At 36.0% G+C, this 27,498-nt stretch overlaps 1 protein-coding gene across 9 annotated transcripts in view; it reads right to left on the reverse strand.

Annotated features, from left to right (window-relative positions):
- Positions 1-27,498, reverse strand: part of MCTP1 (multiple C2 and transmembrane domain containing 1) — a 214,198-nt gene that overhangs the window by 98,016 nt on the left and 88,684 nt on the right. For all 9 annotated transcript variants that reach the window (XR_010354192.1, XR_010354193.1, XM_064405543.1 and 6 more), the window contains 5 exons: positions 19,890-20,076; positions 15,028-15,121; positions 2,732-2,834; positions 549-651; positions 103-204 (listed from right to left, as the gene is read on the reverse strand). Coding sequence is in view for 7 of the 9 variants with exons in the window: in XM_064405543.1 (XP_064261613.1) it covers positions 103-204; positions 549-651; positions 2,732-2,834; positions 15,028-15,121; positions 19,890-20,076 (589 nt within the window). In the remaining 2 variants the exon portion in view is untranslated. The remainder of the gene's footprint in view (positions 1-102; positions 205-548; positions 652-2,731; positions 2,835-15,027; positions 15,122-19,889; positions 20,077-27,498) is intronic.

A 27,498-nucleotide genomic window follows, 5' to 3' on the forward strand; every position in this document is an offset into this window, starting at 1 on the left:
GAGAAAATGAGGAATGACAGAAATTCTCTACAAATCAGGAACAAAAGCTTTCATGAAACTGAACTCTTTAGCAGTACAAAAAAACCCAAAGTTAAGACTTACAGCATTAAAAATCACATCTATTTCAAGATAGATGACCCCCTTTGTTGGCCCTGTCAGCTGCTTGTTTTTCAAGACGTAGGCTTTCTGTTCACCATTTTGAATCTGCAGGAAAAGGACATGACAGCCGTCTGTCTTGCGGTCTCCGCTGAATACACCCCCCCGGTGACCCCTGACCCCCAGCTGCTGAAACTGACAGAGAACCCAAAACAACTGTGGCAAGTCTGACAAGTACCTGTTCATTACCAGGACCGAGTCTGTCAGGAAAAATTAACTATCATGGGATTCAACATGGCCGTGAATAGAGTATGTTAAAATTTTAGTGTTCTTATTACAGACCTTGGTTGAGAAATGACAGACTCAGAGCTGCAAATTTTTTTTATTTTTTTTCTCTTTCCCTCCTTCAGCGGGAAAAATTCAGAGCAGTATGTCAGGTGAATGAAGCTTACAGACAGCAATGGTATAGCAACTTTGCCTAGAAAGTCAGCACTTCGATCACGGTCTTCGTCGTAAACTGTCACTTCAAGCACTGAGTGGATGTCCTTTATATTGCTATAAAGAGAGAAGTACACACAGAAGAAATAAGTCACTTACACCAGTGGGTACCAAGGACAAAACTGTAAAAGGTTAACACAGATATCCATCTATTTTTCCAACCCATGGAGGAGAACTGAGATTAAGTGAATGAGACATCTCTGCATATGCGTTCTAAGGGCTGCAATGATTATTTTGTCTCTCTCTCTCTGCAAGGCTTTTTATAACCAAAATGCTGTCTAAGGGCTGCAGTTATCACTCTTTCTCTCTGAAAGCTTTTCCAGACAAGTTTTCTGAAGGATGTTGCTTTAAATCTCCTGCCTGGGGTTTGCACTGCATGACCTGCAAGGAGCAGCACTGAGGGATTTACAGCCACCAGCAGAAAGACAGAGAGAGCTTTTAAAAACTATCTAAAACACAGCTACCCTTGTGGCAGTTCTTACTGCAAATGCAGTGAAATCTGTAGGTTTGTAAATGGAAATAATTACAAGTTACAAGAACTTATCCTTGCACTAAGAACAAATTCCTTGTTTCTGAAATTCTCATTTAATTACAAATATACAACAAATTACAGCAAATAAAGAACAAATAATATGGAACAATGCATGTCTAAGGTACAACTGAAGAAAAAAGACTGCAAGATATTAGACTTTCCATTGCCATGCACAGGAAATGTCACTCAACATATAAACTTTTGGGTGAAAAATTCATATTCCTTATTTGAATAAAAAAATTATTTGAGAGAACCCGTATTTGATTGAATGGCTGACCCAGGAAATACAAATTCAAACAAAGCAGTTCAACTTCAGTAAAATATACTCTTCCAGATGAGGGATTGCTAGCCCAAAAATTAACTAAGAAATCTGAATATAAATGCACATGTACATAGAAGGAAGGCCTTGAAAGCTTTAGACGTTTTCTATTTGATTTCTGATTAGTCTTTTGTCCTCTATAAGTCTAGGCAATTCTTTGTGCACAGAACACGGTCACGAAGTAGAGGATGATTAGTTATTGGCTCTATTGGTAAATAATTAAAAATATATTAATGAACAATTTAGCATGGTTTTGCAGATATAGAAATGAGAACTACTATAATAAGCTGTTGAAAAGTACAACTACTGTGAGATTTTTTTTCTTTTGCTCTGAATTAATTTCTGAGAGCTCACTGCAGGTCACAAAAACCTGTGGATGGTAAATATACGAATGATAAATCTAGAGGGGAAAACCGAGATTAAAATCACACTGTGTTTTGACATTAAGGGCAAAATATAGTATTTTCATGTATGATAAAGTGAAGTAAGAGTACACAAAACTAAAGCTGCTACTGTTTTTGCAGAGGATTGTTTTTGATTTCAGCAGCAGTGATCAGTTTTTTTCTACACATTACAGTCAGATAGAGAGAAGGCAGAAAAAAAAGGCAATTGAGCAAGGCAAAAAACAAGGACACTTTGTGGAAGACCTTTTTTCTATTTTGTCAAAGCCTTTAACGGTCTTCAAAATAACACAAGGATAGAAAAACCAATCATATCACTCCCCAGTCATTTGTTTTAGACTGCATTTTTCGCAATAGCTGGATTGTAGTAGTATGATATTAGATGGTATTGTGAGAAGGGAAGTTAGTAAATGGAAACAAGTAGAAAGTATTTAATCATAATTCAGAGAAATATAAATGCATGCAGAATTTCCAACTTTATGTAGCTATCCATTGCTTTTTACAGTTAACAACCACATTTTAATAAAGGTCATACTCACAGTATCTTTTTTTTCCCTACTCAGAACTTAAGGGGCAAATCCATCACATTGGATTTGACCCTTGAAACTCTTGCTGAACCTAACAGGAGTCTGGTGTGCATAGCATTACTCATACATGCTTTCCCAGAAACAGTCCTGCATTTTTATGTTTAAAATTATACCAGTTCTGTATTTTTTTCATGTTTTTAATCCTCAAAACATATTTGGATGTTTAGTTAAGAAATATCAGTCACCACTATTCTCCTTTAGAACTGCCAGTTCCTTCCCTCTCCAACACCCTCACCTCCAAAAAACTACCCAAAACCCACTGTCCAACCGTTCCCCCCACCTAAATCCAAACACTTACAACGTGAAGATTTTGTTCCATTCTGGATTGAGATTCCTGTAGACAGTATGTGTCAGCAGTCTGTCATTGTTCAATTCAACTACACAAAATGGGTCACTTTTACCTGTAAGAGAAAATTTGGAACTAATTTTATGAACTAAGAAAACACATGATGAGTAAGCTTTAAATAAAAAAGTTTGGGGGGTTGTTTCTCATTTTCTGAGCTTTACTGTAATGGTTTGCACCATATTCAAGATATTCATACAACACTATTCATCTCCATAATCTACTAACAATCTTTGCTAAAAGAACAATTCCTTTGCTTTAAAAAAAAAAAAAAAGGCGGGGTGAGGAGACAACAAAATCACCATACAAACTCTTCTGATGAAACACAGCATGTTCCTAGAAGCTGCCCATACGAGACAGCTAAGAGAATGGTACCGAATTACTTCAATGGTACCGATGACCCATTCACTTTAAAGATAACATAATGCAGGTATTTTGATACGAAGGAAATGTATTGTTCTGTATTATTTGTAACAACATAGCACCTATTAAAATTATCCAAAGACTATTATGCTGTATGATGTTTCACATTGTACAAATCCTCTCCCCAAAATCAAAGATTATTGATGACAGCCTCACATAAAAGCCTGACACAAGACAAAATTGGCAAGTACAATTAAAGAATGAGATGGTATGGGCTGGAATGATGAGCTGTAGTCTCAGCACAACAGAAAGGCAAACATGGTTGATATTTTATTATACATTAAAGCACAAAAAAGTAGTTTTGGATATGTTTACAGAGAGGTCCTTCAGCATGAAAGTCACCAAATGAGAAAGTAAGAAGTTGCTGCTTTGAAAATGCATTATGTAGATAATTGAAGCAGGATAATGGAAATGGATATGGAGGTATATTTTTTTTCCTTTAAAGAAAAGTAATGGGCAAAGCAAGTGTGTGTGTGTGATATGTGTGTGTGTGTGTGTGTGTAAGTGTATGTGTGTGTGTGTGTCTCCTTAAATATTAAACAGGCAGCTTACAGGAAAGACTGCAGGCATGCAGTGCTTAGATATGGAAAGTGCAATAAAAACGATCACAACTGCAGGTTTAGGGGTAGAATATGAAACTGATGCTAAGACTTTTAAGGTTTTATTTTGGAAAGGTGTTGTGGTTTAAGCCACCCAGGAAGTTAAGCTGCTTCCCCTTCCCCAAATCGTCTTTCAGGTGAAAGAAACTAAAGGCAGAAAGGATGGGTTGAGGTAACAACTTACTGGAAATAGCAATGAGATAAGAAGGCAAACAGTAACGGGGTATAAGAGAAGGTGATTACATGCAAAATGCTCCCTGAGTCTGACACACCACCCTCCACACATGGTGTCACCCCACCACTCCCTACACCACGTTTTTTCCCACAAGCCTGAGACAATGAAAGTGGCACACAAACTTTCTACACCTGCAATTTTTGTCCCCAAGATCAAGACAACGAAAAAAACCCACAATGTTAGACAAATCCTCTGGGATCAGCACCAACCCACCACTCCACTCGCCACACACTTTCCCAGAAAGGGAGAAAATGTCTGCTGAACCTCTGCAGTGCCCATTTTCCTCCACCAGAAGCCATGGCCTCTTCATCTTGGAAGAGAGACTCCCTGACTTCCACATACCAGCAATGATTTGTGTGTAGAGTAACAGCCTAGACAAGCCCACATGCCTCCAGGCTCTACCCTCACACATCCTTGGCCTAAACTAGGACAAAAGGACAAGATAAAAAGTAGACACCTGAATCTGATGCTTAAGAACAGCTTGGCTGTCAGAAAAAGGAGTGCTACAAAGTGGGATGGAAGAAAGCAAAAGGTGGGATTGGTATCTTCAGCATTTCAGGGGAATCCTGAAATTACCTAGAAGGCTAAGCAGGGGTGGAGAGGTAGACCTAAGGAACAGCTATGATGGGAAAAACACAAATGAAAACATATGGGGCATGGTGGGAAGACCTCTTTCAATAAATCGTTTCAAGAGGCAATAAAGGGAAGAAAGCTTTTGGGCTAAACTATTTAACTTGTATTTCAAATTATGTCAGTAATGATAACTGCTATAAATCTGTCCAAAAAGAGACACACTATCATGCTTTTATATTTTTATTTTCTCCAGTAACTGGAAGAAGTAACCTTTGCTTTTGGCACAGTACAAGTGTACATATTATTTTCATGTAAATAGAAAGCTGAACAACAAATTGCTGCTTCCTGGACCCAGGGGAACTTTGTCTGATGTAAATGAACACTTGAGTTGCATAGTACCTCATGACTTGCTCTTCTCTTCAGACTTTTTTTGGTCAGTAAACTGTTCAAAATATATTGAATGTTGGCATTTGCCTTCCATAATTAAATTTAGCATACTAGGCAATTGTGTTTCTCAATGTCTTCATTAACTCAGTATTATCTTTTCATGCATTATTAGAAACCATAAACTGAGTAGCTACAGTACCTACATTGATATTAGGGAAGAACATAAGCTGTTTCATACCTTATACAAATGACAATGAAATCAATACTTAGACAAAGCTGTCCAGGGACCACAACTCTCAAACGGCAGTATTGATTTTGACTACACCAAGAGCTGATATGCATATTATGTGCATATTATGAACTTTAATGATAAAGAATAATTGTTTTAAACACTTTGTGAATTACAGTTAATTGGTGTTTACCTCCTCTAGAAAATCATATACTGCTGAACGTTTCCCAATATCTTGAAAAATGATACAATTCATTAGTCAGCAGAAGTTGATGTACCACACATCTCAAGGTTCTTCTATTTCACAAGTCTAGAAGGTGATAAGAAATCTAAACCATTTATGTTATTTGAGTTCTTTAGCTTTCAGGATTTGAAAAAGAAACACACAGAAGATAGTTAAAATAACAAGGCAGCATTGGCACTGCAGGTGGACTACTATATCTCATTTTTTAAAGTATTATCAATCATATTTGCATATGGTGATACAATGTGAGTTGAGCTTATTAAACATATACAGACACAGTAAATTACATTGCAGCATATACAGGCCATTTTCTATAAACAAAGAGAGGGTATTTACTACATTTATTTATTTCTGTGGCTCTTGGCATGCACTTTTTCAATGACTCTACTTACAGAATTACATGGATATCAATCATTAATATGTAGCATTAATTACAGAGCTCCTCAGCCAAACCAAAGACAAGTGGTTTTCAGAAATGAAAAAATGCCTCACTTATAGTCAACATTTCACACCTCCTTCCTCCTATCATTTGAAAATACTACAAGAACAAATTTGAATAGAGGCAATATCATGACATGGTTCAAGAGAAGGTTCAAATACCATGGCTGACAAAGAGAAGTTTCCAAGCTTTGAACATCTCTGCTAAGGAATGTTGGTTTCATCATATTTACTTGGTTACAAAGTTCCCACATGCACCTTCACCATTGCCTATGGGCATTTCTTACATGTGCTGAAACACTCATAACCAAGCTGGGACTCTGAAATACACCACTCATTGCTGACATGCTCAACATATGGTATGTGCAAACATTGTTAAGATACTATTAGTGAACGTGATCCATAAAGACAGACAGAACAATGCATGAAGACTTGGTGAAATTAATATCTATCTGTCATCTTTCAAGTTTTCATTATTAGAAAGAGTAATTGCAATCTTAATTCTCACTGACAACCTTGGCAAACTGCTGCATTTCAAGAGTGTTCAAAATAATGGGATAATTCCCAATGAAAGCCTTAACAGAGCACAAAAATAGTAAAAAATGTCCTTAGGTCTCCTTGGTCTCTAGGAGGACCCAAAAGATTCAGCAACACTATATTCAAAACCAGTACCTTAAGCACAACACACTCTAACAAAGTCAGCCTCAGACAATTTCTGTCAGTTAATGTAATTATCTATGTCAAACAAGAGATACAGAAATGGTTTTCCTTATTTTTTTAGAAAAGAGCCACACATGTTCAGAAGAGTGTGCTCTCCCTCTAGCTCTTCTAAAAGTACACACAAAAACCTCTGGTAAGTCTTGTGCTGCCTATGCTATGTTATCTTTAACATAACACCTTTCACTATTAACTAAACCACAACTGTTGTATATAACTGTATATAACCTATCAAGAAATTCTACTAAACCCTCTGTTTCTACTGAGAATCTTCCAACTAGCAATCCCTTCTGTGTGCTCTTTGTAGGCCTCCAGCTACTATTCCAGTGGCTTTAGAGACATTTAGCTATTGATCAGGCAGACATTCACAGCAAACTTCTCAATACAATCCTAAGCATGTGGTCAGTGCTGTACAAGAATAAGATGACCACTAGCTGCCTGGGGCACACATTAAAAGCATGCTCCCAGCAGCACCAACACCAACACCAACAGTGAAAATCTTGAGTATCCCATGACCACAGTGGGGCTAACTGTAACCACGCCTTACCACTGGTTGCAGGAATTCATGATACAAGTAGGTAGTGAAAAAACAAAGTACGCCTTCCAACTTACTGAAATCAAACCTGCAGAAAACTTCAGTACAAAGTTAAACAAATATAATTTATCCATTCTTCTGCTGTAATGTCTCATGCTTTTTGGTCTCTACTTGTACAGTCCTAAGGGCTCCTGAAATTATAGAAATAAACTGCTAATTTACATAATAGGCATAATTTGAAGGAAAAGCAACTTCTCTTTTGACAGATCTCCCTCACCCATTTTCTTTCTTTACCCATTATAGAAGTTGACTGTCTGAGAATGAACTGTAGGAGTTCTATTTTGTAATGTATGCCACCGCTGAAAAAAACCCTAAAGAGCTACCTATCTTTTGAAGCTTTGAATTCTATCTTTATTTTTATCTTTGAAGCCTTTAAATTTTAGGACACAAGTTGCATGTAGATTGAAAGATGTCCTTGTTTGTGTTATGCTATGTCTTTAGACAGTGCATGACCAGAGCACAAACTCAGATTGCCTTACTTAGATCTAAGAAGAGTATTTTACTTCAGTCAGCACTCAGTCCTTCACATTGCACACCATGCACACATTAAATTAAATTAGTCTTTTACTTGTCACCTTATTTCTCAGAACTACCATGTGTCCCTGGATGAACTGTACACCCATAACCTGAAATCAGCTCCAGCTCTCCGAAAGAGGTAGCAATGAGGAACTAGAGATATGTTACTTGCTGGTTTTGTCAAAACTCAAAGTCCCTCAAAGCCTAGGAAGTCCTTCACACACAAAGTCATTTGGCAGCTCAGATTCTTTATCTGTTTTGGTTGGTCACCTGACATTTTTCTCCTGCAGAAAAATATAAAAGGCACTTTTTCATGATGGAAAATAGACCAAAATAATGATTGATAAAAGCAATCTTTAACAGCTTCTCAAAATATTTAGAAAATCAAAACAACAAAGCCTCAATCTCCACATAATTTCAGCTTCTGGATTTTCTTCTCAAGAAGGCACAGCACCAAACAGCCTGTGTTTTTTTCTAGTGGAAAAATTCGAGAAAGCTCCTTTCCATCAGTTCAAACACCACAGGACTTTAATCTGGCTTTCTATGTTAGTACTCACAAGCAAGCACCAAACAAATTAGGTGACTTGTGAACCCTTGTATCATGATGGTCATGGGCTGGGGGGCTGGTCTCAGACATACCACTGCAGTCCATCTTCCAGGCTAGAAGCGAGCTAGGGAGCAGCTAGAACAACAAACCCTTGGGTGTCATCTCAAATTCATAAGAGATGGCAAAGACATGTGACCAATTCAGATGCAAGGATCTTTTACTTGTTTAATTATGAACTTTTCCTGAGTGTTAGAACTGTCAAACTGCAATATGATATAACTTATGTTTCTGGACAGTTTATATAGGCCTTCCTTCAACGGTCTCCAAGGTGAAAATAATCCAACATAAATTTTTGATTCTTGGCAAACTGTTTTCCAGCAAAAATTAATTTTGAAACATAGTAGTTCTTTCAAACAGAGACTTCAATTGAATATAACTCCACTTTCACACTCACTTCCTAGCTCTACTTGTATACAAAGCTGACTTTGTTGAAAAGCTCTCAAATCTTAAATTTGAATAACTTACTTGCCATGTTTTGTACAAGTTCAAGAGTGATTTTTTTATTATAAAACTCTGTTAAATACAAGTACTTGTCTCTAGAAATCTGTGTCATCTGCTCATTATGCAGTTAATATTGTAAAACAGGAGACTTTAGTAAACAAAAATATGGAAACAATATATATTTTATGCAATAGGATAATCCTCCGGTTTAGAAAGGAAGAAAACACTTGTGAACAGTAATAAACATGCTTCTCTATCATCAATCACTGAAATTCCAGCCTGCAGGACTGAAAATGAAAAAATCATGAAGACCATCAGTCACTATTGGAAGGTTCTTACTCACTTAATTAAGGCTGCCCTTCCTAGGAATTACCATTGATGTAACTGCTCTTCAGAGTATATGCAAGCAAGAGAGAACATGGCAGATCTAGCTGTCCTCCAAAAAACGTATTGCATTTCTAAAGCATTAACTCACAAGGGCCAGCATATAGCATTGGGTTAGATACCCATTAATCCTTTAGAGAGACTTCTACCATTGCTATGGAAAATATACTTTGCCTCAGTATAACTCCAGGGAAACAAATAATTTCATCATTTTGCCATTTCACAGTCCATAAAGTTACAAAACTGATAAAAAGTCAATTTCAGCATTAGCTAGTCCATGAACCCATTTTCATCAAATTACCAGCCTTATTCTAAACTAAATATTATATGAATTTTTGCATTATTGACATTACATTACCAAACTGAACTAAAAATGCTTTGGACAGTTTAAAAACTTAATGAGGAATTTCAACTGCATTTGTACATTCAAAAGTAAAGTTCTCAAACCATAACTTCACAAAGTTCAACCAACTTTAACATGGCTATAAAAGCCAAAATATTGTTTGAATATTTCATAGGCTATTATGATTCTCTCCTACTTCTGGCCATGCCTACCCATTACAGACCTAAGTCCCCACAGCAAAAAAGGCCTTTATTTTTTTAGAAGACAAGATAGCCAGTTCATGACTCTGGGGGGCAGTGCCACTCATGCAGACACTAATGTCACTAATGTTGTTCCAAGCTCCCTGCCAGCCAGCTGCTTGCAGCAGAACAGTCAGTCTGACCTTTGGCCAGGAGGAGGAATGGCTCAATAGCATGAGAAGCTGCCTTATCTAATGGATTAAGTATAGAATCCAAGTGAAATGCCACCTTTGACAAGGGCTTGCTCTGTTGGCTTTAGCTGAGTCAGTTAACCTTTCTTAGTTTTCCATCTTTAAAATGGGAATTATAATTCCACTCTATCTGTGATGATGCAAACATGTTGCAACACACTGATATGAATGCTTGAGGTATCTTACAAGGCAAGTCAGTGTAATGTCATAATCAAGTTAAACTCATATCCACAGAATACTTTAAAAAAAATTAATCACAAGTCATCCTTTCATTGCATGTATAATTATAAATGTTATGGTTAACAAAAAATATCTTTTAATAAAATATCTTTCAAAAATATCTTTTTAAATCCTGTTTTTTCTATTACTAGCTAGAACTGGTACTTAAAACCTAGTAACTTTCCTGTACATGATATTGGACCAAAGTCTTCAGGTGACCTATGTGACAGGACGTGATGAAATATTTTATCCACTACAGAATTCTGCCCACCTACTAGATTTTTGTACTTTGTGGAGATAGTTCCAGTGTATATTGAAATCTGTTTGCACTAATTGACAGAGCAAATTATTTTTGGAACCATATTTCCAAAGGGCCTCTGAATTTATTCCTTCAATTTTACACATATGGGCTTCCATACCTTTGTGAATTTAATGTTTGTGTTCATCACTCTGACATTTCCTAGCATTGAAGAACCATTTCAAAGACCATTTTTGCACAGGTGATGTTAGAAGTTTCACAAGACAGATTTTAGAAAAGACATTTACATTTAGCAAAATTTTAACATGGAATTTTCTTAGAAGAGAGACTGAATTCCAGACATTAAATAAACAAAAGTCTGACTCATTTTCTGTGCTTAGTTTCTCTTCTTTGGAGGAGGAAAAGCCTGAAAAGCTTTTGAAAACAAACCTAAATATCACTGAGCTCTTTAGTAAAATCTCTGTGATATATAAGGTTCTGAAATCACAGTACTTGGAAAAAACACAGATAATTGATTAATAATGAGGACAGAAATACAGATGAATTTACTTCTAATGAAGACTGAAGACACAGTAATTAAAGTGTTAAAAATTCATTTCATGCACATTTCATTTGTCTCTTAGCTGATATTTATCATGTAATTCTGTGAGAAAGTGGAGGCCTAAGATGCTCCAGATAAATGTCTCAATTAATTGTACAGAGGTAGCGCTCTTTGAGCTGAACCAGAGCTGTGAGCTCTTTATTAAAAGCACTATTCTGTAGCCTGTAACCTTGTTCCTTGACTCCTCTCTAGTTTCCAATTTAAACAAGTCCCCATGCGGCCCACTCTAAAGGGCTTTGTCTCCCTGTCATTGTTATGAGAGCCAAGGCATCCTGGAAGTGTGAAATCAGACCTCATGAGCTGAACGGTTCCCCAGGGAACACAAGACCTCGCAGAAGGTCAAAGTCATGGGCTGGACCATCTGAAAGCGTCTGATCACTGGTCTGTGACACAGCAAGAAGGATGGGGGCAGGGGGAGAAAGAGCCAGGGGGCTAGAATTGAACACATCTTAATTAAACCCAAAGACTACAAAACAAGCTATTTTGTAGTCAGGCCATCTTATGGAGCTTGAGTTTTGCTCTTGCTAATTAATCTGAGTTCCTAAATATTATTCCTTAAAAGCACAGCACTTTTGCTGAAATCGATCAAACCTGTGGCACATCTTTTTCCACTCTGCTTACTTTTTATGAATGATAAGGCAGAGATTTTGAATTTTATTTCATGACACAAGGAGCAACGTATCTGCCCCAGTAAAAGAGCAGACACTGCCTTGCAAACCCAGCAGCCTTCCATAACCACCCACCACCTATATCTGACTACACTGCAGAAGGATTAGATACATCTGACTATTGCCTAAACCTAAACTATGTCACAGTGAAGGGCCTATTGCTTTACTACCTGTAATTTATATAGGTTAGGTGAAACCCATGTGTATAATGTCAGAAGCCAACTGTCATGATGAGTCCATTATACTTTAGGTTTTACTGAACCACCAGAAAATCTCTTCATATCAAAGGACGTCACTGTAGGCACAGCACCTATCCTTCCAGGGCTCTACAAGCAGCCAAATCCTTGAGAAAGTCTGCCAGAGAAATCACAAGCAAGCAAAGACTTAGGGAAACAGGAATATAACTCCTTCTAACTCAGGATTTAGGGAGAAAAAAGCCATGTACTGAATAGCTAAAACACAATGGAAGACTCAATTGGAAGTTTCTTCTCAGACAGAGAAGGAAAAATTAAACTTCATTCTCAATATCTTCCCATTCATTAGATTACACTTTCAAAGAATTTAATCTAAATAATACATGACTTCCAGAAAGGTATATTTGCTGTCACCACAATTTCCAACAGAATATAATTTTGCATTGGTGGAATCCCTAAAATTGTGTATTGATCATGGAACTACACTGTTTTTCTGGGGAAAACAACCTCAGACACCAAATAATTTTCCCAAAGGCCCTGGTCCTGAAAGACACCCTATTTTTCAGCTCTCACAAAAACCAAGTTAAGCTTTCAAGCACTGGTGGGGAGTCTGTCAACCCCTTGGTGTTTCTTCCTCTCATAGATCTCAGTGGTTCTTCCTCTCATAAATCTGGCAAGTGGGTTGAGTGAGAACTCTGACTGTATTTTTCTGGGATATTTTTAATATCCACTTATGGCATGTTCCAGCAGCACAGCATTTCAAAACTGGTAATGTCTACTTGCTCCCCTGCCTACAACTTAACTGAATTTCAGCTTATCCTGGCACATTATTCATTGCATGTACATGTACGAGGATTGTAAGCTGACACCTGAACCACCACCCTTAAACACTCTCTTTTTTAAAAAACAGTGCATTTGAAGTGCACTGTGCAACATTAGGCTATTGCAAGTGGAGAAAAAAAACTGCCCTTGGCTATCAACAGTTTATTAAGGGCTTAACTAAAGTGACCTACTAGCATTCCACTGAGGGAGGCTATGAGCTTTCTGAGGAAAGGAGTAGAATTGAGGGTTTCATTAAAAAGTAATTTGTGCTTTTTACTCATTCATTCAACAGGAGTCTCACCTGCTTTTTATTCACACAGAGTTAGTACAGTATTACAATGCTGTTCAGTGCATGGGACAAAGAAAAAATTTCACGTTTTGAAAGGGAAAAAAAGATCTTTGCAATTGTAGCAGGATTGATGGCTACTTAAAAGATTACAGAAATCTTTTTCCCTCCGTGCTTACACTTAAGAATGGAATATTAAGGATTTTAAAAATCTACTCAGCTCAAATTAATAAATTTTCATTTTTTTACTTCACATGAAAAGATTCCTGGAAATGAAATGAGATATGTTTAGCAGACAGGAAACAGAGCAAAACACACAGACACAATATAGTTGTTCCAGCTGCTTTTCAGACTCAGGGGCAAAAGATTAACTCTGAAAACACACTACAGTAAGATAAGCAAACTAGTCCTTGGCTTTTACTCATAGGAGCAATCCTTAGTAGTGCAAGTAGTGCAAGTAACACCACTGATGACAGCACTTTCCACACTAATTACTTAGTTGAACAAATGTGGGTCAAGTTTTTACACAGTTTTTGCAAACATGATTTATTGACAAGCACCAAACACCTACTTTACTTCTCACTATTACTATTCGAAGTTTAATTTTAAATGAATGACCTGTACATAACTACAAGTTACTAAAAATAGTTATAAATTACAACAGCAGATAATAAAAAACACTTCATCCTCTTTTCAAAATTCCGAGTTATTTCTGTCCAGAATATACAAGATTTCTGTCACATCTGGAATGTGCAGCCATCTTACAAAATACATCTGCTGTATCAACCCTTTTTCTTACTAACAAGGGAAGATAGTGAGTATTCTTCCCATCATCCTGTCTGTCATCCTAAATACAATATCTGAAAATTTTTGGTAGCTCTATACATCTTTAATTGAATCAAATATATTTCCAAAAATATTGTTCAACCAGCACAAATAACATGTTGATTTGGAAAAGCTAAAGACTGAACGAGGTCAGGGACTAAATTATCCCATTTGCCCCCAGGTAACTTAATCTCTCTCTCTGTGTTCAGAAAACATTGGATTATAAGGTCAAACCAGACTTTAGAAGCATTTCTACAACCTCACCAAAAATAGAATCTGTTATTTTGTGTGCCACAAGCTGGATGATCAAATGTTTGCACTGATAAAATGTTTGCACTATTACCTTGTCTGAAATACTGGTAGTCATGTTAATTATCACAAAACTACTAAAAATTGTGTAAGTTGCTCTATAGCTGCTCCTTTAACAGAACATTTATTCTAGTTTTCTTTTACTTTCTTCCCATTTTTTAAAATTGTCATTATTATTTTAAATCAGAGATGGCTATTTTCTGACTCAGATGCCGCTCATTTTGTTCCATTCAACTTACGCAGTAGGAAGGTGATTGTGCCTACAGGAGATAACTTGGACATTGCTGGAGAAATATGGTCAGTATGACTGAAATACTTTTTCTTTATTTTGCAAGGCAGTGTGTCAAATTAACCATTCAACTTTTAACATAAAATAGAAAATTTTAAAAAAATCTTATTTCCCTTATCTTGTAAAGATAAGCAGTAGCTACAGCAAATTGCATCCAGTTGAAATGTCTGAAACCAGCAACAGCCTTGCTAAATATCAGACAGATATCAAGTGGTTCTTTTCACAACAATTTTAAGTCTGGAACATCTAAGTCAGGAACCTTTTATTTGCCTTGTACTTTGGAATTTAATGTTGATAATTTTGTATGGTTTCATCTACTAAAATAAAACAAGTTTCTTCTATGTAATTTTTATAGGCTGTCTGATGGACAAAAATGTATATTTCATCTTTATCAGAAACAATCTACTTAGGGCTCTGCTAGCATAAGAATAACTTGCTGCCTTACTCACAAAACTTTCATTTGTGTTTACATTTTTTCATTAATGAGCAGGAGGAGGAAGTGCACAAACAGAACATAACCTGTAGATTAAATTTTTTTTTAGCATTTTTTTTCACAGTTCTAAAACCACCAAATATTACTACGGTATTCAGTGTCACAGAAACTAAATGAATGCTTGCCTGTGACATCAGCTGCCATCAATGCTTCTGCCCTGATGACCTTCACCTGCAGAAATCCCACATCGCTGATGTTATGAAACATCATCATTGGACTCTAAAAAATAATAAAAAGAAAAATAAATCTGGATTGCAAAAGAGACAAACCAAAAGCAATGTTAATACTCTCCTCCCTCGCCCAGATGTAAGTTACTGTAATTCTGCCTCAATACTCAGACTTTTAAATATTATTTGCTGAAGAATGTGCAGTTTTTGCATTTCTTCCTGTATTTTGCAACTTTAACTTATCAATGAAAATTATAAAGGAAGAGTTAGAATATGACTGATTAAGACAAATTCTAGTGAATTAATCCCCTAATACTATGGGAATAACTGTTCTTCAAAATTTGAAATTATAGCAGTATATAAAGAAATTAACACAAAAAATTAAACAACTCCTTTCCCTGAATTATTTTGCAAGAACTATGTTCACATTTGCCCTCCGATGGCTCAAATATTATCTTGAGCAGTGACCTAGGGAAAATATAGATTTCTGTAGTTGACTATTGCATGCAAACTTGCATATACCATATACAACTGTAATAAACTTGTGAATAACATCAGCAAAAGCAATCAAAAGAGAATAACAACTACTTAATAACTGTAATAATAATCACATGCAGAAAGGATAAAAAAAAATAATTAAAATAAGTTTCAATTCCATGGCAGAAAGCTCTTAACATAAATAATTATATTTTTAGCACAAATTTCTTCAATATCCACATGTATTAAGAAGAGGAAGAAAAAGAGTTCACTACACTAACACTTGCATTTATTCATCCAACACAGTTTTAGAAAGCTTATTAAAAACTATGTTCCACTGCTGCTCTTTTTTCAAGTAACTAAAACTAACAAACTGGGAGTATTGCACTAATTATGTGTGACATGTTATAATTCTCAAACTCTAGCTTTTAGTATTATTTAAAATTTGCAGTTATAAATTATAAAACATTGAATGCAAATTTCATTCATAAATACTAGCTCATACCTGTAGTTTTAAATATTTTAAAATCTGGACTAATCTATTTAATGCCAACGATCCTATCTAAAATTTTTATGTGGCGAAACTTTTTCTACTGCCTATGATAATGTCCAGATTTCCACAAAAAGCAAGCATTGGGGAAAACATCAAATCAACAATTCCTTAATTTATTACAAAAGCAAAATTTACATTATGGGAAATGAGAATAAATTTCATCACTGAATCTAAAAACCACAGATGCTGCTTAAATGAAATTTTAAATGTCAGCTTGCAAAATCAGTATGCTTTTGCACAGAAAATCTACCCATTAGGAGGTTAGACATACAATATGTATTCCTGTCTTTCTAATTAATAAGACAACTCTAACAGTTAAATCACACTGATACTAATTTCACAAACCCTAGCTGACCATTTACTGTTTACAGCGAAAATTTGACCTTGCTACACTGAACTTAAAAATCCAATTCAGTATAGTTACATACATGCATTGTGTTATAATGGGATAACAGTGAATAATTTTTTACCAATTTTAATAAGTCATCATAAATATGACTTCAAAATACACTTGTGGTCAACTTTAATAAGCACACACTCAACCTCTTGCTTATGTGCTTACAAGCTGAGGGCAGCAGAGATGGTATTACAGACAGCCCTGGTGTAATTTAAAAGCATCTTTGCACCCCTCATGTATTACAATGATGATCAGGGTTTGGAAGCTTCTTACCAGAACTAGTACCAGAACAGAGATTATTCTGCTGTAATACACATGACGAAAGTCACAGGACTTACAAAAATGTTTCCACAGTCTACCCAAATTTCCCAACAACCAAAACAAACATCAAGTTGTAGAAATAAAACAAAGCAAAAACGGAATACAAAGCAAGACAAGCAATGGCAGCCACTTCTTATGATGCTATACAGTCCCCTTTTTCCAAATTTCATCCTGGTTAGCTCACTCTTCAAAAGGATGCCAGTGCTGTATTTCGCTTTGCCACCTTTGTTAGAATCCCACAGAATTTTTTAACCTTTATTTCCAGAAAGTAGCTGGCTTAGATTCATTTGCTGCACATACTGACTGGGTAGAGTGATGAAAATGAATACAATGCCACAACAGAGGCTCTTGGAGAAGTAAATTACTTTAACACATTACTTTAAATACATAACTCTAAGCAATGATTTATCAGATGATATTCTGCCTTCTTTTTTATGATTATTGTTGAAGGTATCAAAAATCCGCATAGTTTCTGAAGCCTAGAATTTCCATAGCAGAAGAATCTGCAATTTGCTGGGAATCTTTTCAGCCCTCAATAGATGGGAAAAGATTGAAATGCTCTGGAGATGACTCTTTATTTTTTTAATGAAAGACTGTATAATATATTTTCTGTATGGCTGCAGCAGCTGTCAGGAAGAGCATCTCAGTTCAGCTCTATTATGGGAGAAGCAATACCCCATCCCATGGCATTGAGATACACTGAGGGGCTAGTACTGATTGACAGCTTGTCACCATGACGTCTTATTCCATCTCTGTTATGGAGAAAATTAATGTCACACCACCAGCCTCATGACTCGCTGTCATCTTAGAACTGCTCACCTTTTATCAATTCTCTAAATAACATTTCAAGCCCATCGTCTCACAGTGGACAATCTGGTCAAGGGACATTAAATCGGATGACTGTGAAATGTCATAATAAAAATGGAATGCTAACAACTTCTCTAAACTAGCTCCTCTGCTTTTTAAACTGTGACAAGGGGGACCATGAGTTCAGCACACCAGTTCTGAAAAGGTCATACAATCTCTCTTGGTCTGTACCCATTAATGTGCCCCCCTCCTCACCCCAAAAGGAATTAATCTTTTCAGACAATCGTGGTAAAATAATAGTTCAAACAGTAATGCCTATTTAATTTGTAAGGCTCTGATGTTCAGCTACAAACGGTTAAGTGACAGTAATAGAGTCATTTTCTAAGGCTATTTGATCTGATGGCTAGGTCAGCTCATTAACTGTTTTTGGCCGTAGAAAGGGTGCAAAACACATTTCTCAAATGGAAGCTAGATTTTTTTAAGAGGAAATAAATCCAAAAAACCAGCCACTCAACAGGGAACTCTACATCTTGCTAATGACACATGCTGTCTTTGTATTGGTTCTGAAGTGCAGGTATGAATATCAAAGTCAAATTTAACATCAGTAAAAATAAACTACTTGAATTAAGTTAATCCTGTTAATTTCTTTCTTTTGCTGGTAATTTTAATAAAACCAGTAGAATTTATCAAAAAAGCAGGCAAATGCAACAATTTTCAGAAACACATAATGAGAAACTCATACCTCTGCAATATGAACATCTTTCTAAAATTTAAATGTTTTCAAATGCATACACCAATGCAAATATATGAACAGACAAATATCCTTGTATTTACAGGAAACAAGAATAAACCAGATCAATCTTATGCCACATAATTATGCTTTACAAAAAATTGAGGATTTAGGAAAAACTATTAACAGTACAGTCACAACATGTTTCTATACGGCTACTAAAACAATCAAAACCATCAGTATCACTTGTCTGCCATATCATCACACTGAATAAGCCACAGAAATATGTTATTGTTGCTGTTGGTAGCAGGAACTATGGCACCTCAAAAACATATCCATCAAAAAATTATTCTACTTATGGACATCTATTTTGACAACCACAGACTGTCTTGGTGGATTCCAAAATGCACAGTAATTCCCTTAATTGTAATTATTTTTCAGAGGTGGTGGACAATACCATAGCCTTCAATTCATTTTGGAATATTATACAAGCCTCACTAAGTCACCTCTATTAAACTGTATTTATGATAATAACACTATTGGTGTATGAGTTGTACAAGCATTAGCAGACAGCTGATTCAGTGGAGATAGACAGAATAAATTTGCTGAAGCACACATCCTGCTAATCTGTTTGAAGAATATTGTACAGCATTAGTGCTAGGACTTCATGTTATCTGCACAGCCTGATAAGGTACATCTTTATTAAATTCAGTTATTGAAAGGATGTCCGTTATGGAATAGGAATATTTTAAAATCTCAAAAATAAATTAAGCAGCCTCTTTGATAGTCAGAGGTTGGTTTAATGGCTGAGTGTCTAGAGAAGCCGTACTAAACACCTGGCAGCATTGTAGAATAAAAGCTTTGTAACTGCAAGTGGAAATAGCATTTTTTCTTTCTTTTTTCATGTGTAGTGAGACAGTTACTTTTGGTGATTTAGGTACTAGCAAATGCTGGAGTAAGAGCTCCCCTCTCTGTTGCTTTGATAAAATTACAAAGACTGTGTAATGTAAGGACACTAGGAAATTAAAATAATCTATTTCAGAATATTTTTAAATGGAAACATTGTTTGAAACAATCATTTTTATGTGCTCCAGCCTCTTAATATTTTAAGACAAAAAACAAGTTTTCTTGCCCTTTAACAGATGATCCCAAAAAAAGCTGAAAACCATTAGTACCTCAAATTATTTGGCATAAACAATCACTAGAAACTGTTGAGTTGCTGAATGATCCTTTAGCCACGTTGTGTTCCGTCAAAATCATCTGCAAGGCTGTAAAATTACCTTCATTATGTGACACCTTATCAAGCAGTTCAATTACCATGTAAAAAATAATGTTATTGTATGAAGAGCAATTGCAGCCTTCTTGATGTTACCTGTTCTGGCTGTAACTATTTGTACATTAGTAGCTAGTTTTAAGTGATTGTCATTGACTAGGTGTGATTAGAATAGAAGAGGTATATTTAGATTTTCCCCTCACTAGTTATTTTTTATACAGGCCAACATTTTGCTGACAAAGGATGAAAGAGAACTTCATACATATCTCTTCAGAATCTCCTCTCGCTCCTTCTGGTCCTCCAGGGAGTTGATGGAGAGGTCAGAGATAGTGACTGCAGCTGATGCTGTGAGAGTGACCAGCAACACCAGGTATCCCTCTCCCTCCTCTAGCGGCATCTCCAACTTGTGGGTTTGTTCTTTACTCAGAGTCGACAGGTCAATCTGGCACCTAGAAACATACGTTCTCCATCAGCATGTGGTTTTTCTCACACCAAAAAAGTGCACATTGAGCACATTGGCTCACTTGCATTCAAACGGACAAAAAATCCAAGTAAGCAGAAACTCCTGCCCAGCTTTTGAAAAAGATCTTAATTTCTCTTCAGCTTTAACCCATGCCCTTATTTCTTTTTTTTAGAGCTACACAAACAGTTTTGAAATGAAAAATCAATATTAATAAGAATGTAAAGACACTAGAGACAAGTTTAGCTAATATTTCTTACTCAAATGCAGTCAAAGAAAATTTAAAAAAATCCAGCTCAGATGCAAATGTTATTTTTAATTACACATCTTGTATACATGCAAAATGTAAGTTATCACAGGAACAGTTTTCACCTAACAACAGTAAAAACCCCTTTCTTAAAAAATATCATTCTACATGGATTTAATTGTGATGGCATAAAGATTACTGAGCATAGAAAAAACTCAACTTATGCATCCCCTGAAAGGCTCAGCTCTCATGCAGTAAGCTGTGTGTGGGTCAAATCCTCATGCTGGCACCCAGGGTAAAATCTGATGCCACAAACCCCTATATAATAAAATGTCTTAGGCTGTAATGAGCAGGAACTACATATAACTGTGCAGAGTGTGTGCAGAGTGCTGAAGCAAATCTGCCCTGCTTGATCTGCTTCTGAGTAACACTGGCTGTACCATACACTGAACTAATGAAGAATGATTCCATACATGCCAGACAGCAGAAACAGCTTTGCAACAGCTTTAGGAATGTAAGTTAAAGGAAGGAAAAAAAGTATCTCTGCTACCCAAGAGCTGACTAAAACCTTTTAAATAAAACAATAATATCTTAGTGTCAATTAGTCTGTGCACAGCTTAAATGTTTTAATACTTTAATTTGTACAGTGCACAAGTTTCAACTTTCCTAGATTGCAACTTTGAACATGTATTGAAATTCAATGTCTGTATCAAATGTAATGCCAGTTTGCATTGGACAGGAATTTCTGTGAAAAAGCACTATTCAGAATACTTATAGTATCCCAAGCTGAGTTTTGCCAACTTTTTGCTCTAAATGAAAACACCAATAATACTGAAATAAAATAAATGTATATATTTTATGTGTAGGTTAGCAACTCTACACTCTACTTTCAACAGTGATTATTTAATGTGACAAGCATATGTACTACATGCCACTAATTCACTAAACTAAGCATCAAGCAAACTCTTTTCATAAAATGTCAATTGATTTTGAAGACAAAGACAATGTGGTCATTACAGGGGCAATAAAATAAAGAAAAAAGGTGGCTGACATGAAAATATGGCCATTTAGGGATAGGAAATAGCCAATTATGAGAATAAATGCAGCCTCATAAAATGAGCATTGTGCTATCACAGGCAGACCAGATTTACTTTTGTTTTTTCAGAGACATTTATTGCCCGTTGTGCAGTTCACTTAACTAGTGCAAAGCTCATACAGTAACAAGGTTCAATTATCTTACAATAAAAAAAAAATTCTAACTCATGTAGCATTTAGAGCTTAATGCTTTTCTTCTATTCTGAACTCTTTGGATAATAGGGAGTGAGAAATTAAATTAGCAATAGTAAGGAAAAATAATGCTGTTGCTAACAGCGCAGGCTGATACTCAATATAAGCTCCATACATGTACATAAACAGTCAAATTCTTATTTAGGATGCAGTGAGGAATTTAAAACCCTCCTTAAGACAACAAATATTGTGATTAAACATTCAAAGTTGTAGCAGGTTAAAAGACCCCCAGTATTCAATACTCTTCAATAATTTATTTCAAAACAGATACCCCTCAAAAACAGAACTCAGCAACAATATTGAGTCTTCAACAAATAAACATTTAAAGAACCAGCCTAAACTCCCTTAAATTCAGTAAAAGGCTCAGAAAGTCATTATGATAATAATGGAGAAATAATCTACCCCTCACGCAAAAATAGGCAACAAAAGCTAAAACAGGCAACAAAAGCTACCCCATACATACCCATCAGAAAAAAACAATGAGTGTAAAATTACAAGGTCTGCATCAGGGCTACTAGATCTAATTTCTTAAATTCTTTAAGCTACAACCCTTTAACAATATGAGTAGTCCAGTTTTTTTATTTAGGCTGAAAGAAGAAACCGGAAATATGTTTTTACCTGTGCACCTTTCCTAAAGAAATGAAATATTTCTAATAGCATCACATCTAGAATCGATTACCTGAAAAATATATATCTATCATCTGCTTGATAAATCTTCATAAACAGGCCATTACTAGCTTGTTATTTCCTAAAATCATACAAAGGCAGGAAGAGATCTGGAAAAAATTTTCCAGTAAAAAGCTTTAAACATTTTAAAGGCAAATTATTCACTCAAGTACCCTCACAAAATTTGATAAAAATATAGGGTTATTCCATTAAGGACTGTCATCTTTGCACTTTACAGAAGTCCAGGTTAAGAGCACTTTTATGCACACATGGTCAGGTGAAAGCAGATTTCTCACCCCCTGCCAGGTGCTCTGCCCTGGCCTTGAAAGAGATGCAGCTTACATGTGGCTGAATTGAAACTGCTGAGGCTCAAGGAGCACCCAGCACAAGGGGAGCCTATTTACAACACATGCACTTCAGTAAAGTGGTAAGACTTTCCAACCTACAGACACTGTAAGAAAAATTACAATTTTTTCCAATTAGTACTTAAGTTTTTTATGATAAAAAATCAACTTCATTTAGTCTCATGCCAAATTATCATAAAAATGAAAAAATAATAATTTTTGTTCATTCTCCTCTGTCCTCATCAGATCTTTGTGCAGGAACAAAAAAAGTGAAGGAAGGCTGGTTTTATTAAGGTATTACCTAAACACTAAACTTATCCTAGAATAATCTTGACAGACTCCAAACTCCTTTTTGTACTACAGTTTTTTAGAAGGACTGAAGCTAACAACACATTTCCAAAAATATGCATCTGTTTGGAAAATACCTGTTTTCCAAATGTAAATATCTTTGGAAAGCTCAAGCTGAGAATGTCCCTTTATATTTTACTGAAATTATATTCAAGTATTCCAAACTTTAAAGCTTTAGCAATGCTGACTTTTGTATCAGTTAAGATGTTCTCTAAAAAGACATTTGTTTCCTACAACTGTGTCTCCATGGGGAACAAAGATACTTTGAGAATGAAGGTGAACTTGTACGTTACCAGAAAGTGGTGCAGAACAAATAAGAATTTTTTTCCCCATATTCTCAAATTGAGGACCATGAAAAATTGCACCCATTTTGAGAAGGCCAAAAGCTGCATATGACCAGCAGCTGTCACACTGGAAACATGAGAAAATAGTAACTTTGTACAATCCTGTTTCTTAAGGAATTTACATGGTGCTGGTAAGGGCAAAGACTTTTTCCACCTGTAATGAGATCAGCCTTAAGAATTATTGAAAAAAATGTTAAATTTACATTAACTCCACAGACAGACTTCCAAGCATGACTATAAATCACATTGCAGGTATCTGTAGTTTTTAGTGCAGTTTGAGTTTTTTGTATCTTCCATGCTGTATGGCTCCTTCAGTGCACACGGGTTTCAGCACTTCAAGTGGTGAGCAGGAGCACTGGAACAATTTCCCTGGCTGGCTGGCCTTTCGGAAAGAGACATAGGGGCACGTATCCCACCTATCCGTTCTGCATGTGAACACTACCAGACACCATGTGTAGCTGGATTTTCAGGACTTGAGAGATCAGAAGGGAGAAAAACCACAAAGTGCAACAAGCTCATGTGCCAAAGTTATCACAGATGAATTGCTCAAAAACAGGGTACAGCTCTCATGGAGGAAGATTTGAAGGTTCAAGGGGAATCTACCACTTGTCTGAAACTGTGTTTAATGTGTTAATCACACAAAATTTTAGAAATATATTTCAGATTTATTTTTAATTTGAATATATCTGGCCTTTGGTTCTTTTTATGCCTTTCCTTACAGGTTGAAAAACCCTTTAGTGTTTCATATTTTCTTCTAGCGAAGGAACTCATACACTATAATCATATCTCTTCTTGATCTTCCTTTTGATATGCTAAACACCTTCAGCTCCCTATACATTTCCTAGGAACATATCTCCTACAGCCCTCAAATGACTTTTTGTAACTTTTCTGATCCAGTGAAATTCTCCTGCATCCTTTTTAAAGTGTGGAAGGCAGAACTATATGTAGTATTTTATTATCAGCATGTCTAACAGGTAAAAATCACCTCCCCTCTTTAGTTCTAACAGAACCTGGAATGTAAGACTGTGTTGGCACCCTGGTGAAATATTCTTGCTAATGAATGAATTACAAAGGTAGCGACATGACATAGAAGGCCTCTTAAAAGCCAGGTGGCCAGGCAAGTGAGAGACAGCAGATAGTGGAATCATTTTCTCACATGACAAAATAAAGCATAAAAGAGGAACTGGCAAAATCCTAAGTGATAGGGACAGAAAAGCACCACTTGGCTACAAACCAGGCAACTTAATTACCATCATGACTTGTTCAGGAACACAGATTTTTAACTCCACTGTGATCCAGGTCTATGCTGCTCCAAAGGATGCCAAGGAGAGGAAACTGTGTGATTCCACAATTAGAACTGGGCTGGACACACATCAGAAGCAGCAAGGCATGAACTGCTACAATTTGTTAGACTCCATACCCTTTATGAGCCGATTAAAATGTTCCAGTAAAACCAAGAAACAAAAGGAGAGGGAAAATTTTGCAAAGCACTAGCAGAAAATGACACATCTCAGAAACACTGAGTGTTGACTGCAGTAATGTGAATTTCTTAGAAGAACTGGAGCGTGACATTTTTAACTGTAAAGATAATGAGAAATAAATTAAATTATGGACTCCACAGGATGCTTGTAGAAAGTGGTTGATAAAGGTGTTAGATTGAAAATCAGGGAATCTCCCAAAGGGGTAGGAGACAGTATCTCAGCTAAGTAGGACACTGACTAAGGACAAGAGTGGTGCTCAGCTGGGGAAGCTGGAGAGGATCCCTGGGCACCTGGGAGAGGAGACCTCAGCAGGACCTGAAAACAGTGCTGTCACTTGCCATGTAACAACACACGGCAGGCAGGAAAGAGTCCTGCAGTTTGGGGTAAGTCAGTCATGGTAACAGAAATATGACAGCTCTATGAAATACTAATTTTACCAGTCACCAAGCAATGCCTGAATACAGAATTACTGTTTACTGCTTGCTAAAAGAAATACAGTCCATGCTACAATAACCTGCTGATGCATTTTGAAATGACAGATTAACTTTTTCCGGAGCATAGTTCTTCACTATAAAATTACAGATTTACTTTTGATTTTGCACAGGCAGAAACTACTTACTATTGGTTTCTGATGTGATATTTCCTAGATTGTCCCCATGGCGCAACCACATACTACTGACTGTTAGTTCTGTTACTGGTGCAATTTCTCTGCAGCAAAATTAACACTTTCATCTGCTAAATCAGTCTATTGCTTTGATAAACATTATGTCTCCCTATATAGTTCTCTCCTCACTAGTTGGTCCAAGAATTTTTGCAAGAGCTTTCACACAGCTCAAATCTGTGCCTTTCATATATTGTCACAAAACCCTATTTGCACTCTTCACCATTTTCTACACACTGTCATGCTCCTCATGTCTAAACTGGCCATTCCATATTTCCTTCTCCCTTCCTCTTATTTTGCCACTCTGCAGGAAGTAGACTTCCATATGTGAGAAAACATAGGGTCAGAAGAAGGATTAATAAACAGCCCAGATTGCATGCAGCATTCTGTATCTCAGCAGACGTTGGAGAATGCTATCAATTTTGTGTCAGAACATGACAATAACAACTGTCGGTAAGAGCTGTAAATAATAAAGTGTATGGTAAGAGAAAGTTACTGAAGACTTGTGAGCAAAAACTGAAACTCTTTTGGCTTTCTAGCAGAGCAGAAAGAACTCTACTAACTCTGCATTGGTAGAGTGAAGATGTGCTCAGATGGGAATAAATAAGGTATGGAATACCTAAAAGCCAAATTTTGAGACTCGGTATTACATCTGTCTCCTTTTGACAACAATGAGAAATGGAGATGGCTCAGCACATCACAGGATTTTTCAAAGGCAGACCTGGCAGTAGCATTTTTTTATTTTAATGCTTCAGACATAATCTTAATTTCACATCAAGAAATGCATCTGCAATTAATTTAACTTTAGTCATCATGTATAATCAAAAATAATTATACACACAGACAGATCAGACTGCTGGTTGTGTGCTCTTTGGTGTTTGCACAGAATTGCTGTGGCACACATATGCACACAGTTCAAGTCAAAGTTACAACAGCATATTGACCATTATGTTTACATTTTTACTATAATACATCTTTCCAAAGTTCCACATAAATAAATTTTCAAACTGCAATGCAAAAATAATTTTTGAAAGACCAGCATAACAAAGTACTATTTCTATTTCCAGAGGAAGCCATATTGTTTACAGAGTTTTGCAAAATTGAGAAAACTTCAAGATTTTTCAACTTTGACATTAACATGGATTTCACAAATACTATTCAAAACCTTCTTCACAGGCAACAGAAAATTGCCAATATTTCAATATAAATCACAGCTTCCACAACACCTCTATAAAAAGATTTGGGAAGAAACACTTACAGCAGTATATTTAGCGTTCTTCACCTAGCATTAGATGCATGTTGGAGTACTCATATACAATTCAGTTCTCTATGATAATACTCAGTCCCCCATAGCAAAATTACAAAAACATCAGTGAGGGGAGAAAAAACCCCAAACCGTAAATAATTTATAATTTTGTATTTTTGAAATAAAATCTCACTTTAATTTAGAAATTCAATAGCATATTCCTGTGCTTTCAGACTAATCAGAGAATCATAGTTGCGCATCATTTGTATTTATGTACACCTGAAAACCACTCTTTGGTTGCATTACCACAAAAAAAAAAAGTAAACAGACAAGGGATAGCAGATTAAATGTTATAAGCTTAAATAAATAATTTTCAGTATTTTAACTTTTGTATTTCATAACATCCATTGTATGGATGCTCACAAAATTAATCTGAATATCTGCATCAATATTTAGTGAGATTATGGGAAATGCCACTTTCCAGTAGATAAAATTAATACACAGCCTTAATGAATTCGCTACATACAAGGTCTTTTTTCTTAATTTGCATCAAATGGGAAAAAAGACAATAGCATCTATAAATACTTATGAAAATAGATATAGATGAAGTCAGCAGTAATTTCCTGGCACAAAATAGGAGCAATTTCAATGTCATTTTAAAGATAAATGTGCATTTTTCACAACAATTAATCATGGTATAAATCCTACTGCACTGGATTGCAAATAACTTCAGCTGAATAAAATTGCATGACATGGGATTTACTTATTCTCTATGTTCACAGAAACA

This window comes from Passer domesticus, chromosome Z, assembly GCF_036417665.1.
Source record: "Passer domesticus isolate bPasDom1 chromosome Z, bPasDom1.hap1, whole genome shotgun sequence".
Taxonomy (NCBI): Eukaryota; Metazoa; Chordata; class Aves; order Passeriformes; family Passeridae; genus Passer; species Passer domesticus.